General features: G+C 39.9%; 3 protein-coding genes across 4 annotated transcripts; 2 read left to right on the top strand and 1 right to left on the bottom strand.

Moving 5' to 3' along the window:
• The first annotated feature begins 478 nt into the window (after positions 1-478).
• On the top strand, positions 479-6068 carry LOC117576054 (proline-, glutamic acid- and leucine-rich protein 1). Its single transcript, XM_034260586.2, has 3 exons — positions 479-703; positions 4693-5546; positions 5602-6068. The coding sequence occupies exons 1-3, from the start codon at positions 683-685 to the stop codon at positions 5825-5827; spliced, it is 1101 nt and encodes a 366-aa protein (XP_034116477.1). The 5' UTR covers positions 479-682; the 3' UTR covers positions 5828-6068.
• Positions 5899-6624, bottom strand: LOC117576055 (histone deacetylase complex subunit SAP18). Its single transcript, XM_034260587.2, has 2 exons — positions 6458-6624; positions 5899-6386 (listed from the first exon to the last, which is right to left on the bottom strand). The coding sequence occupies exons 1-2, from the start codon at positions 6521-6523 to the stop codon at positions 6003-6005; spliced, it is 450 nt and encodes a 149-aa protein (XP_034116478.1). The 5' UTR covers positions 6524-6624; the 3' UTR covers positions 5899-6002.
• Positions 6625-7095: 471 nt separating this feature from the next.
• LOC117573808 (protein sarah) lies at positions 7096-18638 on the top strand. 2 transcript variants are annotated; one of them, XM_052006323.1, is made up of 2 exons: positions 7096-7481; positions 16701-18638. In XM_052006323.1, the coding sequence occupies exon 2, from the start codon at positions 16703-16705 to the stop codon at positions 17576-17578; it is 876 nt and encodes a 291-aa protein (XP_051862283.1). In that variant the 5' UTR covers positions 7096-7481; positions 16701-16702; the 3' UTR covers positions 17579-18638. The 2 variants fall into 2 exon arrangements, with proteins under 2 accessions (XP_051862283.1, XP_034113110.1); XM_034257219.2 differs by having other exon boundaries at positions 7103-7481; positions 16696-18638.
• The last annotated feature ends 294 nt before the right edge of the window (positions 18639-18932 follow it).

Raw genomic sequence — 18932 nt, 5'->3', positions numbered from 1 at the left:
TATTTGTATTTGAAATTCGAAATCAATCGTTCGTCTCCGGGTTCCAATCCCCGCTTTGGGGCTGCAATAATGCCATCGAAAGTGATTGGTTTGTGAGTTTTTGGCTACTGATAAAAAACTTCGCTATACGTAAAAAGCTTTAAGCTCGTGTAGCCTCGCAAAGCTCTATTTGGAGCGTTGCCACCTGTTGTTATTTAAGCTTTTGCATTTGCGGTAAAAGTAATTTAAAAATTGAAGCACGTTTACGAAGCTCACACGATTCTCAGCACAGGCGACATCCACGAATAGTGTTTAAAAATTTGCAATAATCATCGCGTTTACTTTCATTTCGAGATGCGTTAATAGTCTGCACTGTTTCAGCGTTCACATGGCAAACATAGACATGCGAAACACACAACTCACATAAATTTCGAGTCGAGTGCTCTGTTTGAGAGACGCAAAGCTGCGAACGTGGCTATAAAACCGACTGCACACCTGGGGCGCCCAGCATTTCAACGTTTAACGGCTAGCCAAAAGTAACCAAACCCACGACGGTCTTAAGAAACGAAAAGAGAAGACAAAAAATATTAAAAACAGTTTTCAGTACTTGAAGTTTGGGCGTAGTCATTAGGGTTGTGAGATTGGAGTTCGCGGAAGTATTGCACAAACGATTCAAGACACATACACCACAACGAATATCAACATGAAACTGCAACTAATTGCGGTAAGTTTTGAAAGGATCTGTAATACACAATAGAGAGTGAACAAATATATCAAAAATATATCTATGACTTGTTATTATAAGAGTTTCACAAAAGTGCAGTTCGCCTAACATAACTCGGTATGCGTAATATGAGAGTATGAGAGCCAAGGTCGTTTGGTTTGAGGCTTAAGATCTCGATCCGAGCGACAATTGAGACATTTATGTGCTGTTTACGAGTATTTGCATTTAATAGAAAGTCGATGAGTTTACTTGTGTGATTATCTCAATGCAACGCAATTAGCAATTAAATACTATGACCAATTGACATTTCGATTATGTTGATCATAGAAAAGTCACTCAACAATAAATATGCGATTCAATCATTAGCAATTGTTTTCTATCTGCTTAAAAATTTCAATTGAATTATCGGTTATTGGATGTTGGTTATTGGATATTGGTTAATGGTTAACCAAGCCCTCAGGTCACAACTTTAACGAGTAACCCGTATTTTCTTTGTTGTTTCTATTCGCTTTTGCCACCGCCCCTTTAATGTGAGCAATATGCCAAAAATGTTTATTGTATTTTATCTATGGAATTTGCCACTGAGTGAGGCATAAAGTGCTTAAGATTGACAAGTATTTCTTCAAAATTTGCTTATTCAGATAATGCACTTAAATGTATTATGACGTCGTCTATAAATAACGTACAAATTCAATTAAATAAAAAATGAGCATATATAATATCTTTGTTCATTCATAAAATCATAAATATTTTGCATTCTTTATGCATGTGACATTTTATGGAAGACAATAAAAATATATAAATAATTCAGGCAAAACAAACCCAAACCTTATAATTAAACCATAATGTTACAATTATTTCACATTTTTTACATTTATAAATCATTTTTTTCAAAACTAAAAACATATCTACGATTTTTTTTCTCTCCAAACTTAACTTTTTTGTATGCCTTTCATATCCGTTCAAAGAAATTCGCTATAATCGGAAATTTTACACATGAAATTAGCCTGAGAGACACTCAATTCAACCATGAATAACCGTTTCTAATAGGATTCGAGTACTGTTGATTGATTGCTTGATTTGTGTTATTTTTTTGGGCTTGTCCCGACCGTTGGTCATAGGTTTAGCCTAATGAGTTTGCAAAAAAAACAAAAATCAAAAATACTAATTGTAAAATCAGAGTAGTAAATGCCGGCAATTTGTAAAGCGTTTAAAGAGCAGTTAGTTATGTATGAATTAACTTAAAATTGGTCACGGCAAGTTATTGTGTTTGGCTTACGAATATGTGTCTCAAGGTCGTAGCTGCTGTTTGGCCTGGCTCACATGCCGTCCACAATCCACAGTCCACGCAATGTAATCCACAAACAAAAAGCCAGGCTGTTTGAGATTCAAAAACGCACCCAGCTTCAGTTTATGCAAATTCTCAGCACGCACACTCATTGCAGATGCAGTGAGTTGCAGTTGCTCCAACACAACCGATATATGTATGTAGTAGATCCATTACAGATACAAATGCAACCACAGCTTTAGATACAGATACAGTGCGCCATAACGCAATTGGGCGTAGTATGTGAAGGCATTACGTAATGCACGAGTACATGGCACTTACATATACAAATAAATATATGTATAAGCATAAATAAAGCGTTACATATTTGAGCTCTGAAAGTGCACTGACAACTATTTCCAGCCAGTTGAGCAAAAAAAAAAAAAAGAGAAATACGAGCAGGAGGGATTGAGCTGCTGTTATTGTTGCTGCCGCTGCCCGGAGGGAGCTTAAGATTTTATTACAATGCAATGGATTTTTTCGGATTTCGTTCCATTTCAGTCAATAACCAGTCAAGTTTACTCGTGTTCTCCCCCAAGGCCAAGAGTCCTTAATCAAGTTATTGTTACTAATGAGATATCATCCCCTCAATCGCAATCAAGCATCACCATCATCGGCATAAACTATGCTTCAGTCACAGACTTCGCACTCTGATGAGTTGGCAGCTACACCCACGATAATGACTGTTCCTTAGTCTAGGGCTTGGCTTGCCACACACACTCATAACTCAAATTGGTTGCACACATTTATTGTGTTCAGTTTCCTTGAACCACGTCGACAACGACGTGACTTCGGTTCAGTCATAAAACAAAAGAAAAAAAAATTAATTAAATCAAATCAAGTTCCACACCAAAATAGTTGCAAGTGTTTGCCAAAGCGTGCAGCAGCCCCAAACTATAGCTATCGCTGTTATTTTCAATCATGCTACTTATTCCAACGGCCAACTAACAAGTAGTTCACTTGACCAGGTAGTTTGGGCAGCCAGCCAGAGCTGCATTCAAGTCGTTTGGCCACTGGAATGCTTGGCTTGATTGCCCACAGCACAACACTCCACACTCTTCATATTACGGCTAAGAAAGCAATGCAGAAATGAATTAATACCTATATTGGTTGAGTGCATAATAATGACCATAAACATTTGCATAAGCTTGACACAATACGCGATGGAATTAATGAGATTATCAGCACTCAACAGTTGATTATTTGAGGTCTGTGGGAACCTACTAACCCATTTATTAATGGATGCTATATTCTATTAAGTTAAAAGTCAGTTCTATTTCAAGAATTTTTAAAAATAAGTTTTAATATCTATTTAACACGCTCCTGCATAATGCTGTTTATACTATTACTCATATTTTCTGTTTCGAGCAATTTAAAAACAATGCGTGATATCATTGTTCATTTAAATTAACGCAATGAAAAGTATTAAAATTGCTTTAATTAGGTGCTCTGTTTTAGTCGCACCCAAACACATATTTTTGTAGATTTAATGATAAAATAATTGTGACTTTTTAAAATAGAATGTTTCACTTTAGCTTTAAATTATTTATTTAATTTACTTATATAATAATCTGACTAACAGTAATAGTCAAAATGACACCAAGAACAAATGTGCACTGTATTTTCTATATCTGTTCTCTACACTCTAATCAAAACACAACATAGCTTAAGAAAACAATACAACCAAAGTTACGTTGTTGCAGCTGCAATTCCACACAGATTTGGTTCACTGATCTCAATCGCAATTAAAGCGGCACCTAATTAAAAAAAACTTAAAACTCGATGTCTGGTATTTTGGAAAGTACTCGAAATCGTATCAAGTCGCCCATTGAGTGATCGGCCACTTGTCCTAGACACTGACTTCATTTTTTGTTTTTGGTTTTAACCGGAAACTCTACGAGCTTGAGCTAAAAACGTTTTCCACATGCCACGGAAAAATTCGCATAACTTATTGGGGTTTTTCTTGGCGTTTTTTGTTGTTGCTGGTCTTGTTTTGGATTTGTATTTGTATTTGTATTTGGACTGCCACCTCTTTGGGCCACCGCCAACTGTTGAGGCATGCAAATTGCGCAATCCGAGCCGAGACAGCGATAGCAACAACAACTACTGTACTACTACTACTACTGTTGCAGTTACAACAATTTTAAAAGCCGACATTTTTCTACTCTTATTGTTGTTGCTGGCGGTGGCGTTGGCTAGTTGTTGCTACTGCTGCCGGTTATGATTGATCGCAGGCAGGCGAGCAATTTCTGTGATTTTGCTTTATGTTCCACATTTATTGCTATTGCAGTTACTTCGATCAAAATGTTGTTGTGGTCGCCGCAGCGTTACAATTACAAATTGTTGTTGTAATACTTAAGCGGCATATAAATTTAAACCTGTTTGCTTATGGGGACAACAGCTTAAGAAGTACCACGAAAAGCATAAGCTGAACTTAGCTTACATTTATGTACGCGTGTGGAACATGTTACACAAAGTAACCAATTAAAAACCGTCTAATGGGCTTGTTAATTAGAAGTGTGCCCCCAAAAGTGGCCACGTGCTACAAAGTCGTCCAAACTTGAACGCAACTCTTGCAACACTCATTAAATAATGCAGTCCATACCACAAACAATCGTGTCTTAATCCCACTACATTTTTTACCTCCCTCAATATTTTTTAGCTGTTATGCAGCGTCGCCGTCGTCATGGTTCAGGCCCAAAACTATCCTCCACGTTTGAGCATTCCCGGTGCCATTGCCTCACCAGGTCCCGTGCTCCATCGTCAACCGGTGTTGCGCGTGCGTCGTCCCGGAACGACGGTGCGCCAGCAGAACGCCATCTTGCCAGCGGTGACGCCTCGTGTCGTGCTGGAGGAACGTCCAGTTACGGAAGCTGCTGAGGATGAGCAGCCAGATGCATTCCTGCCAAGTCTGCTGCGTGAGCAACAGCTTGCCCAGGCCCAGCAGTCGCAATTCCAGCAGGCGGCTGCCGCTTTTCTGAATGGTCAGCAATCCATTGAGCCCGCTGCTCCCGTCCCACAGCTGCTGCAGCATGAGGACAGTCAACCAACTGCCATTCTGCCCGCACCACCGCGTTTCGCTGATCGTCCCGCCGTTGCAACGCCCATTAATCGACCTGCCTTCAATGACTTTGGCATTGGCCGCTTCGAGAGCTCACAGAGATTTGCCCCAGAGCGTCCAGTGCAAGCAGCTGCAGCTCCTCCTCCACCACCACCACCACAGCCACAACGTATTGCTGTCATTCGCACACGTCCCGCGGCTGCAGTGCGCCCCGAGGCACCAGCACCTGTCCCCGTTGCACGTCCCAGACCGAAGCCTATTCAGTCGCGTCCGCTCATCGATCAGAATCAGTTGCAGGATGAGCAACAATCACAGCAACAGCGTCGCCAACGTCCTGTGGCCCAGACCATTCGCAAGTGGCGCGATGAGAACGAGGATGGCAGCATCACGTGGGGCTATGAGAATGACGACGGCTCTTTCAAGGAGGAAATCATTGGCACCGACTGCATAACCAAGTAAGTGTTACTTATATAAACTCGAAAAGTGTTTATTGAACTGTGCTTTTTAAAGGGGCACCTATGGCTACATTGATCCCGATGGCAACAAACGTGAGTACAACTATGAGACTGGCATCAAATGCGATCCAAATGCACGCGAGAACGAAGAGGAGCTGCAGGAGAACGGTTTCATCAACTACGAGGAGAATCGCGCTGTGCTACCCAATGGTCTGGAGATTGATATGACGCAACTGGGCAAGAAGAAGTCCAAGCGTCCCAACAGCATCTACAGAAACTAGAAAGCACTACACCACATCCACACAATACTCCACATAGAAATTTAAGTCATGCAGCTGTTAAGTCGTCTCCATTATTTCTTCTAATCTGTAATTACGTCTGTACTTTATTATTATCTTGAGTGTAAAGTGAGAGAAAATTTATATGATTATGAATAGCCTGTAATCTCAGTGTTTTTCAATACGGGCGCTGACGTCTCGCGGGCGGCATGCGATTGGGCGGGGTTATTGAAATGTCCAGAAAGTCGCCAATACTAAACTTGGCCTGGGCCAGAGTCTTATTGTCATCGATGCCCTTTTGGCCGGTACAGGTCACACCAATTTCGCGCATTTGAAAGTGGTTATTCCGGAAGTTGGGGAACACAATGGCAAAGTCGAAGTATGTACCCTTTTTGCGGGTATCCGGATTCACATCACGCACCAGCGAAGTTAACTCATGCAGCGTTGCATCCTGCCAAGTGTATATCTGCAACTCATTGGTGGGCACATTGCCATACATGTACTCGGAGACTGAATGATGGCGTCCAGTCGAGCAAAACACTCGCAGCAGCAGCGGACAGGTCTAAAAGTGCACCCAGGAAGAAGAAGCAAATTAGTTGCCGGCAGTATTGTAGGTGCAGAGATAAAACAAACCTTTTCACGATCAATTTGTTTGATCTGCGTCTTCTCCTCTACAATCATTGACTCTACATTGGCCATTGCGTTGTTTATTAATGCCTTTTAATTGATAATGAAAAATTATTTAGCTGAAAACAAATGAGATACTCTTGCACCACCAAAAATAACAACAACTAGTGGTGGGAAAATTCGCGAACACACTTTCTGAAATATACTATTGTATTTCGAATATACCAAAAGAGTGAAGTTGGGAGTGTGAAGTCATGACTGTTTGAAGATCATTCTTCATAAGTAAGCATACGTATTTACATAAAAATACATATATAATATAAATTAAAAAATCAGAAATAGTAAAAATATATTTAAGAAATTATAATTTAAAACAAGCGATGTTTGCGTTCCTGCGATACTATCGCTGTAAACTTATGAGGTAACGGCAATGTCAGCTGTGCTGACATTTTTAACAGAGCAGTATTTTCCACACATATCCCACAGAGGGTGTGTGCCCATTTATATCTTCTGAATTGGAAACTTTCTGCAGCTAAAATTACAATGAAATATTTTAATATTATCCTAATAAATATTAAAACAATGTCAGACCCTAACCATTTCGTAATTTTTTATAAATTTGTTTATTTTTATTATGGAAATATTTTCCGACATAAAATAGTATATTTTCGGAATTTAAGTTGCGGTCACACCGCAGCAATTGCTCACAAAAACAATGTGAAAACGAAATTTGTGTTGAATGGTTGTTGTGTCGCGTCGCGAGTGTCGCAAATTCGGAGAATTTTCTACCCACATCTATTGCAAATGCCAAACGACTAAGAAATATCTTTTGCCAATTTCAAGATCAATTGCAACCGCGCGCTGCACCAGCCGATTAGAGAAATAATATCGACTAGTGCTAAAGCAGCTACCTTTCCGGGCCGCTCTCATAATCTACCGCAGTGAAGCTGAACGCCACCAACAACAAAAAGAAAAAACAACAGCAAAATTTGCCGTCATCGGAGTAATTACCTTAAATAGTTTGTAAACGGTAAGTAATTGCATAAAACCAAATGCGATAATCAAGAATATGATGGCATTGCAAGCCAAAGATGCTTATGTAATGCATTGTTCGCTGCAGTAGCAATGTCAATAGCGGATTGAGGATGCAAGTATTTTTACGTTCTTTTTCGTATGAATAAAGTGGGTGAATACATGCTTATAGTATGTATATATGTGTGTGGGTGTGCTTGTGCGTTAATATTTTTAACTGTCGCGCAACGACACATAGTTGTTATTTTCTTTCTTTGTTGTTTGCGGCCGCTAATTGTTTGCTCACGTTTTGTTTATAAACATTGCAGCTGGCCTTTGCTGTGGTCATTCCAAGAAACATACGCATCGCAATTACGCTGCAGCGTAATTATTACCCATACCCTAAGTTCCATTTCGCACAGCATTGCAACGACAACATTCATCCACTGAGAGTGCCTCAATGTGAAGTGCACAGTAAATTTGGCATGACACTTCTGATAAATTGCGCGTTTGCACTAATAGTCGATACATTAGAGTGTCTAAAGAGCTACTCGCTGATTTACGAAGTGCTGTGCTACACGTTGATGTGAAAGCCCTGAAAGCTATCGAAATAGATCTAGTTTTTTCAGCAATACATCAAATTTAGTCGGGCATAAATCTGGGCGAAAATCATTTCAAAATTCAATTATGAATTTAGCAACTGCTTAGCTAATTTTAAGTGTTTTTCCATGCTTAACAAATTGCACCCTTACGCCTTAGGCACTTCTACTGTACTTAAATAATAATATAGTACCGTATTATTGGCATCCTGCAAGTTAGCAAACTTTTTAGCGCAAGCATTTTTGTCCAGATTGTCTGTCGCGTCGCTATTATGTTGAGTGCGTGGGTGCAAATATTTTCATCTATACCCTGTAATTATAAAAGCTTTTTAAACGAGACTGCTGAGTGGGGAAAAGTAAAAGACAAAACAAACTTTACATTTTAATTTATTAAATCTAAAAAGAGACAATACTGATATTTCTAGTACCAGCAACTAACTAGGTCTTGAACTCTTTCTGTCTATGTAAAAATAATATAATAATTCATTGAATTTAATTACTTTTTTATTTACAAGTTTCATAACAAAATAATATAGATAGGAGGAGACAATTATGCATTTAATTATTATTTTTAATATAATTTTAAATTGAATTTTGTTTGTTCTTTTAATTTAGATCAGTTAGTCAAATACAATATATTAATTAAATATTCTAATATTGAATTATTTTGTAAGCATATTTATGAAAAATAAAATATATGTAGAAAATTCCTTACGAATAATAGTTATATTTGTAAGTTAATTATTTCTGTCTTCGTACTTAATACAGGGTATATAGTGTTCGAGGTTGGTGCACCCACAATATCTGTACATATTTGTTATTGAATTTTCTTCTTCGTGCCTATGTTGTTGTCTGGCCATCAGCTGGTCTTTCTAAAGGGTTCCTTCAGCCGTGACCGTGACTGACAGCCTGTAACCCAAATACCCCCTAACACCTACATATCAGAATGAGGTTGCCTCTTTCTCTCCCCTTTGTTCGCTCAGCCTTTGCTTCTGTTTCTTTTGTTTTTGCGCGTGTTTGTGTAGTTGCCGCATGAATTTTAAATGTGCGGCGTCCTTGTGCACAGATGCTTTATTGTTGCTTTTGTTGCCGTTGTCGCTGCTGGTGTGTGTTTCGAAAATTTTAATTGCTTTGGGCAAGAGCAAGTCACCAACGCATTGCGCCCTTTGCAACTCAATCTCACGCTCCTTTCATGCCCCCTTTTTTTTGTGCTATTTTGCTGTTGGAAATGTTTTGCTTGGCAAAACAAATTCCCAAAGAAACGCAAGAATCGGAAAATGGAAATAGCTGAGACGAAACCAAAAGCATGGAGAAGCCAAAAACAATAAATTTTCAAATGCAAATAAAATCAGCTCTTGTGCTCAAATGTTTTCACATTCACTTTCTCTCGCTCTTACTTTTGCTCTTTCAATGCGTTTGTTGTGCTTTGTTGTGGGCGTGGCATGTGCCACTCAAAAGCGAAAAGCACTGGCAACCAGCAAAACTCGACCTTGGTTCCCATAGCGACCTTTGTCTGCTCACAGGGCAGTGTCCACTTAAAGCCTGTCGTCTGTCGTCAATTCATCTTCAGACAACAGCAGCTTACGAGACTGTCCAGGTAGCCAAACAACTTGATTGGAATTACATCTGCAACATGTGTAACACTTGCAACTGAATAAATCATTTTAAAGACCAGAGACAATAGAGTGGATTCCACAGTAATCACTTCTTGTGCATGAATAATTGCTTATCTCAGACGAATGTTGGGTTGATAATTGATAAAAGTCCAATACAACTTTTTTTTACTCTTATCTGTATTTGCAAGATCAATGATTGTCTACATATATTAAACTTAGCATTGTAATTGTAAATGTTCTCATTAATAATCACGATAATAACTTGAGGTTTAAAAAATAAAGAATAGTAACCAATATTATCATGATTAAAACTCAATAAAATGCGTGCACCTGTACATAATGAAGTCACTAATTCTAATCTACGGTGGTCTTTATAGTAGACCATTTTTAATTGAATTCTCTTTACTTTGTGACTGACTTATCAGTGGATTTTGTGCATATTTACGATCTCTGTCTTTTTATTTATATTAAATTATTATTAATTATCTTTAATTCCCTGTTATCATTGATCTTATTGGCTTCAATTTTACTTGGGTATCATTTAGATTCTATAATTAATATTCATCATTTAATCTTCACCCTTTTCCATTAACATAAATTCGTTGCATATGTAGGTCAATTATGGCAGACAATGAAATAATGGAATCTTTGTATCAATCAAATATACCCATAACAATCTCAGCATTAATTTTATTTTAAGTTAGGCATGGAAAGTTACTAGGGAATTTATCTTATCCATTCACTTAACTTCACTACCATACATAAATGGATTCGATGATATAGGCAGATAATTGAATAATGTCTATACCAAACAAATGTATTCATAACAATCTCAACATTAATATTCTTTGTGGAATATGAAACTTGGGAATATTTCCCTTCCATTCACTTAGCTCCACGGCATAAATGGATTCGATGATATAGGCAGATAATTGAATAATAGAATGTTTATACCGAACTAGACAGCATAAGCAATCTCAGCATTAATATTCTTTCAACTTGTGGTATGAAAGTTACTTGGAAACTAGCTCATTAAAGCTTTTTCCATTGTCTTACAACTCATTCCCATTTACCTCATTTAAGTTTGCGCCTTAAGCATTGCTTCTGCTACTTTCAAAGTATTCAATCATTAATTATGCCACATTTCTGTTGTTTTTGCCACACGACAAGCAGCCACTTGCTTTGCCTGATAACATCTGTCATCAACTTGAGTTTCGGGCTATCAAGAAGAAATAGACAATTTCAGTTGTGGATATTTTTTTGATTCAGTTGGTCAACCACCGCAGTTCTTGTATATAGCTCTGCGGATGTGAGTGCGAGTGTGAGGGGTTTATAAATATCGTGCATAGCATTTCCTTGGCCTGCGTCGTTTGCTGACGCAGAAGATATGAAGCGATTTTAAAATAAATTCAACTCATCGTTTTTATTATACTACATAGTTTGCGTTTTGTCCATTTGGACGCGGTTTATGCTATTTTTATTTTACGTTCGCTTTTGTTTCGAATTCTTTTTTTTTTTTGCCTGCTCTTGGCAATTGACGAATCGAGTACAGGAGACGGACGGACGCAGTCTTTCGTCAAACGGTTAGTCTTGAGACTAGGGCCGGAATTGCAATGGAATTGGACTGACGTCACAGCGATTGTAGTTGTCATTTGAACGTTTAACAATACAAACACAGACACAATCACAATCACGGCCACAATCGCGCAATCACAGAGTACTTACTGATTGGCATTGTGGATGGGACGGACGACGCCTTGACTTAAAGCATGCCTAGTTATAGTCGGGGCATAAAATCGTACTATACCATCACCATCCATATACGTATGTACATGCAATAAACCTCATGTATTTGTGTCTCAATTAACGATAATAACAACTGTTAATTGTTATCAACGTAGTCACTAACTGGGGACAACTTGTTGTTGCCGGCTGCAACCGGGTTCAGTTGGTGCGTCAACGCTACGCTGTCGAATGATAAGCTCTGAGGCAATGACGACCACCATGGCAATGATTTATGATATGCGACATGGACTTTAGTAGATTCAGCAGCACATATCCATAGACACCCACTTGCCACCTTAATTCGGTGACAATGCGTTGGGGAGTCACGTCTATGGCATGTTTTGGTAACACATGTCTCATTTGAAGCGTTTTGCATAAAGTTGATAAACTATTTTTGCCTCGTCCCTGACATGTCACAGTTGTTACTGACAACCAACAACAAAGGGGCTTGTCTGCGAAATGAGTCAAAAGAGACCCCAAGGCCGACCTCTTTTGCCTGATAAGCATCACATGCTACACATGCTCATTGATAACAAGAGAGTGTGTGTGAGAGAGGGAGAGAAACGAATAGAGAGGATGAGCACAATCTCACATTAAAGCAAAATGTTCTTTAACCAACTATTCTATAACATGAGGGCAAATTCTTGGAAACTTTGCTGAAATCAATCTCAATCAATGTGGCTTTGTTTAATTTGCGATGAGCTTAGTTGTACAAGTACATGTAAAATCATCTATTATATGTGAAATCAATTTGGCGAGTTATTCGAATAGGTGGAATGCATTGGAATTGTTGTTGAAATAGGATTTGTGCACTTTTGTGGTTGCCTATCGGTGTGTAAACGATTTAATTAACAGCTGAGCTGAGCTAAGGTCTGAAAGTGTCGGGTAATTACCAAAGCTGCCATTATCATGACGAGCAAACCCATTCGGCCAGCAGAAATGTGAGCACAAATGCTGCGGCAGCTTTATAGCAGTTTGACCAGAACGAAGCGATACATCAGCTTGGCCAAAGGTCAAACTGCCGCAACGATTCGTGTTACACACACGAACACACTCGCCACTCGCCTCACATGCGGGACACATGCGAGTGGAGGATATATGTACAAATGATTTCTGTATTGTATTATATATGTATACATATGTATGCATGTGTATTTGTGGCAGCTTAATGAGTGGGCAGCGCAGGCAGAACCTGCGATAATTGACGATGCGGGAAGCAACTGTCATATGGATTACGGGATTACGTTTAATGAGGCAACCTCAAATGCGAACGAGAACGAACAAAAAAGAAGTAGCACAACATAAATCAATGTAACAACCAACACTGAGTTTGCCGTTATCGCCATGTCCACAACCAGCTGTAGCATTTGTTGCATGCAACACTGACTCACATTGCGTATACGCCATGTCTGCATATGTAGATGGTACTCAACTTTCATCGCCAGCGCACATAATGTTCAATTATAGCAGGCTTATAAAAAAAGTGTAGCACACTTTTAGGTGGGTGCAGCTGAAAGCCAAGCTGAAAATAACTCGTTGAAATGTGGGCGTTGCGAACGCACATCAGCACAATGTAGATAATTTAAACAGAAATATGCATACATATTCATAGACACTCGTTGTTTTTCGTTTTAAAACGTTCTTGGAACAGAACACGCATTTATTTTGGGTATTATCAAAAGTCCTGAATAGACAGCGAGAGAGTGTCAAATGGCTAAAATAAGCAAAGCTAAAATTGTCCCATAAATTGCTATTTTAGGAAGCGTCTTTAAAGCAGTGCGAAGTTAGACAGAAGTAGCTGTCTACTGCCATTTGCATAATAAAGTAGAAAATGTCAGCGCCTAACAATGTTGTGTCGGAAAAGCCCACGCGACTTGCACACTTCTAATGGATCACACGATGACCTTTTGGCATGTCAGGTACAGTTGGGCAGTGAAGTATCTTGCAGTGCATGTGACAGAATGTATGCCGGCTACTTTGTGGGTTGAATATTTCGAATTCCAAACGAAACTGACAGCTGCAGGTTGCCATGGTAGGATAAAATGCTCTGCAACAATTGTGCAAACATTTGGCCAGACTGTGGCGAGAAGTAAGTTTTAATTAAATTTTGACCTGTGTGCTGCATGCTTCGATTGCGCACAAAATTCTCGTATTGAAGTCCCAAAAAAAAGGACGACAAAATGTGTATTGGGAATCATGTTTCGTTCGTGTGCATTGCCAGTTTCGGATTTCGTATTTCTGCGTAAAATCAAAATTAGATTATCCCCCACGCGTTGGCATTGAATCGCAATAAAAACAGAAACCAAACATGTACGGTTTGATTTTCGTTATGAAGGTTAGCCATGTTATGGAAGAGAGAGAGTGAGAGAGATGTGTGTGGGATGTGAAAGTATTGCAGACGCAATTGCAGTTGCACTTTGCCTGATTAACTGATGCCAGACACGCACTCTAGACGCAGAACCAACTGCGTTTTACAATAGCATAATGAAATCCAATTAACTTAGCAGTTGCAAGAATTTCAATGAATGTCTAAGGCTTCAAAACAACAGTAGAAATGTCACAGGATATTTTTGCAATTGAAAGATATTATATTTCAATGCGGTTTCAGATAGTTTGTTGATATTGAATATAATACGCTTCACTCAGAAAACTTTAAGTTCCACCATCTTTCTGTGGCTTTTATAAATATCTTCAATTTGAACTTGCATAATATTTGAAAAGTTGTCGGCAATTTTGTGGTAACAAAGATTTAGTTGCGAAACGCCCACACCGCCTCTAGGATCTTGTTAGAGAGCTTCAGACCTGGCCGCCCACTTGATATAATGATGACAGCAATTATGAATGAGTGAAGGTCGCAGGATAACGACCGTCAGGCAATTCATCATCATGTTGAGCCCCACTGGGCGCTCCACACTCGCACAAACACACACAAATTCCATTCAGTCTTTGTCCAAGTACGAGTGTGTTTTTTTTTTTAAAGCATTCTTCGTTTCGTTTTGCTTTTATTGCCGCCTTTCATAACAGTATGTTGGTATTATTTTAGCATGCAAACAATGATGACGTCATCGAGGACCTACACAATTTGCATGCAAGCCGGTCGTTTACTCCAACTAAGTCCGCCATCATTCTCAGTTTCCAACGGCTTACTTGCAGTTTTTTGTTTTCACTTGTACCTTCCATCCTCAAATGTATATAGAGTGCGTAGTGCTCGTGGCGTGGCACACGTTTTGCAAGCAAGCAACCCATTCATTGAGTACCCCTGTTTGTCCCTCCTGCTTCTTCTGGTCGTCGCCAAGCGCTGATGGAGCCAAACAAAATGCACACGTCATGCAGGCCCGGGGAGCTTAACTTCCGCACGAGTAACAATTGTGTGAGTTTTCAAGGAAATCAATCATCCAGAAATAGATCAACTCGTCGTCGTAGTCGCTATCGATGTTCCTCTTCCCTCACTTCGCGGTTTACACAAAACAGGTTCCCCAGGTTGGCTGTCGTCATTTGGAGGGGCGGGAGAGTCCTCTTTCAATTTGGCTATTGTTTTTATTGTATTGTACATCCAATCGCTCTTGTACGCCACGGTAAGTCCAGCAAATAAAAAAGAAAGTGGCAACAAAAAACAAGTGAAAAACAACAAACAGGAGTGCTTCACTCCAGGCGGTCGCCATATCCATCGTAGTCGCTCTAAAGCTACCGCTGATATTAGTCCATTGAGTGCAAAGCCGACGAGAGTCCAAGTATACTTGAGTCTGGCGCGCTTTAAAATCTGCGCTTGACAGTTGCCTCTAGTCGTCGACAAACAACGCCGTGGGGGGCAATGTGTCAGTTTGATAGAACATCGATAGACTGGCGGCCATGGCCGTAGCTCGTAATTGCATTTAAATTTAATGAAAAGCAAACCACAAATGTTCTTAATAACCTTCAGCGATTTCAATTCATTTTCTTAAGGAAAACCACCGAAATGCGGCACAAACAATCGATTTTCTGATATTGAAATTGAAATTGGGTATTGGCTCAATTAAGTCAACAGCATAGTCTACTTTTTGGCGCTATATAAAAGTTGGTTTGTTTGTTTACGATTAGCCTAAAAGAAGGCATGTGTAGAATATACGCAATTTAGGAGTGTATTAATATTCCATATTTGCTGAATCACTCTCCCTAGGGCGACGCCATAAAAATAGCAGCTGGCACTAGGCACCTCAACGATCATGAGGGGGAGGGAAGGGCAAGGTAGCCTTTTTATAGCATACAATTGAGCGCTAATCTAAAACTATGCTAAGCCCAAAATAGTAATCATCATAATAATAAAACTGGCTAAAACTTCTGACTGTTTCGAGTCGACAAATTGAACTCGGTCACAGGTGCTGCTGTCATGTCAACAACACAGCGTAGAAAAGTAAAATGGTTGAGGTGTAGCGGGCGGGGGTATAACGGTTGAAGGACGATGTCAAAGACGACGTCATTGTGCTGACGCCAAAAGCGTTGGTTTCATTTTCATTCATTCACAAAAATTCGCCAATGCTATTAATCAGCCCGCAATCCCCGCCTTCCCCGCTCTGTGTGCGAGTATATATAGAAGTATATAATTCAGCATAACAATAAAATCAAGAACAGTTTGTGAATCAACAGTGCGTCACCAACCGGTGGCGGACCCTATTGATTGCCTTCACGTGCCGATACTTAAGTTTCTTACACTTCACGGCCTCTCTTCTCCTCCAACGTTTTGCTCATTTCTAAACTAAAACCCAAACGCAATCGTACCACAAATATTCTCAGACACGTCTGTAGTTTTTAGCTTTCACCACACATTTTTGGGCGGCAATTTATAGTTGTCGTCGACGTCGTCGTCGTCGTCATCGTCATTGTAGTCGTTGTGTGACGCTTGAAATTTGTTCTTAACGTGTTACGTAAATGAAAAATGCAAACACGTCGGAATACGTGGGCGGAGTCGCAAAATTTTTTGGCCAACCCAAATTGGTAGTAAACAGTTAAGCGAATGTTGTTTTTAACGTGATTACTTGAAGGATCTCTGGCTGTTGAATAACTGTCGAAGGTCTGTGCGGTAGTTATCCAAATCGCTTTAAATTTTAAGCACATTCCTTAACTTGCATTTTCTATTGCCCCTAATGTCTATTGCATTCCTTGTTTAGCTAAGCTATTCTACTGCTATACGTTTCCAGTGTTCAATCAATAATATGCTTTACGCTCTTTCTCTTCCTCTCTCTCTTCCTGCTTTCAGCACAGCCATGTCCGACACGGGCAAATCAAATAATAATGCCGCCAGCTCGGGGAGTGCTGCAGGTGAGGCCGGCGACATCACTCCTATTCCCACACAGACAACGACAACACCACGCAGCAGCAGCAATCACAACAACAACAACAGCAGCAAATTGAAATCCACACAAAACAGCAGCGGAGGTAGCGGCAGCATAGACAAACTATCACCAGATCAGGATATTTATATCAATGCAGCCGACGGCTTACCCAGCCAGCATCCAACGTTGCCACCGGAGGGGGATGTGGATAGCGAAACGGAGCCGGAGGTGGATGCTGATTCGTTTGATGATTTGCCCACATCGATAATTGTGACCAACATACACTCGGAGGTGTTTGCCAATCCGGAATTGAAGCATGCCATGGAGGAGCTATTTCGCACATTCAGCGAATCGGCAACTTTTCAATGGTTGCGCAGTTTCCGCAGGCTGCGTGTGAACTATGACAATGCCATTGCAGCTGCTAATGCACGCATCAAGCTTCATCAGTATGAGTTTAACAAGAAGACGGTGATCACCTGCTACTTTGCACAGCCGGTGACACCGGTGAACAACAAGAATTTACAGCCGCCGGCGCCGGTCAAACAGTTCCTTATTTCACCGCCCGCATCGCCGCCAGCGGGCTGGGAGCCACGCGAGGAGGCTGAGCCTTTGGTCAATCACGATCTGCTTGCCGCCTTGGCCAGTCTGACGCCCGGGGAATCCCATGAGTTGCATCCACAGAGCGAGGATCAGCCAGCCATTATTGTACACACGGCCATGCTGCCCGAGGGGACAGTGCCTGGTGGAGTCTCTTCTCTGCAACCCAAGGCGCCCATTGTGCAGACCAAGTGCCCAGAGCGCGCATAAGCGACAGCTTGAAGTTGAGAACTGCACTTCAGTCGGCTGATGGAGAATTAAAGAGAGAGAGAGGTGTCCAACGCCCCATGCCCCAAAACACTCTGAGCAACGTTTTAGATGGCCAATGTCCAAATGGGTTGCAGTTGACCTGATGATGGATGATGATTTGTAAATGGGATAATCGGTTGGTCAATTGGACCTGGTGACCACCACCTGGGGTTCTCAGCCTTGTGGTTGAGTATTTTTTGTGTAAATAATTTTAAATAATTCGATTGTGATTAATTTACATGTAGCTATGTTTTGTATTAAGTAATCGTAATCGCTCGCTCACACAATGTTTTTGTGGAGCGTTTCATTTGTCCCCAACTTCCGTGTGTAGCCGCCGAGCATTTATCGATGATGCAGAAGATGATTAGCTTATCTTAATGTGCGACAGCGCCAAGTGGAGCTGAAAATTAATTATAGATGTGTTTCTCGTTTGCATACGAACTCGAAGTCAAAGTCGCGTTGTTTCTCGCTCTTGGTGTCTTGTTTGTGTACTCGTTGTATAGCATAATAGTACTTGTATCGATATCGATGTCAGCTACTCGTTACTTGTTACTGTTACTGGCTATTCGCTGGCAATTCACACAATATCTAACTGTACCTTCATTGTTACGAAACTCTGCATGTATTTGTCTGTGTTTAGCAAAATGAATTAAACGAAACGGAAGCTGACGCAGAAGCGGAACGGAAACGGAAACTATAACTAAAAAAAACTTTATGCGAAAGCCCTCCCCTGCAAGGACAGATATGAATATGTATGTTCAGCAAATTATATCTGTGTATGTATATGTAAATGTTGATCTAATTGTAAGCCAGAGAGAACTCAGATATCCACATACTATATCTGACTATTGAAATACGTATTGAAATCTATTAGTTATAATTTGAAAACAACAGCAAACACAAAGCTAATGCAAAATCGAAATTATATTCAAATTCAAAATGATGAATGTTCTCAAATGTACCAAAAACAAAAAGAAAAACTAAAACAAATACCAATTTAAAACGAAGAAATACAAACTCATGTGTTCTGATTTATTTAATGGGCGTGCGAACAGTATAATCATTTGACAGTTGGCATGCATTTGTTTTGCCCTGGGAATCTCTCGCCAATTTAATTGCAATTATCCGAACACTTATTGATAATAGACACAAAGTTCGACCAAAATTGTTGTGGTAAACGAAATTGGACATTTCTGCAATCCGGAAAAAATTGCTTGTTGACTTTGAAAATATTTGCAGCATACTTTTTGGATGACTCAACTGAGTCTCGTTTGAAGCAAAGAATTTTCTGAGTAGAGATTCCAAAATAATACAC

The sequence above is a fragment of the Drosophila albomicans genome, chromosome 2R (assembly GCF_009650485.2).
Source record: "Drosophila albomicans strain 15112-1751.03 chromosome 2R, ASM965048v2, whole genome shotgun sequence".
In the NCBI taxonomy this organism is placed as follows: Eukaryota; Metazoa; Arthropoda; class Insecta; order Diptera; family Drosophilidae; genus Drosophila; species Drosophila albomicans.
Note: the sequence above shows the minus strand (reverse complement) of the source record. Positions and strands in the feature narration are given on the sequence as shown.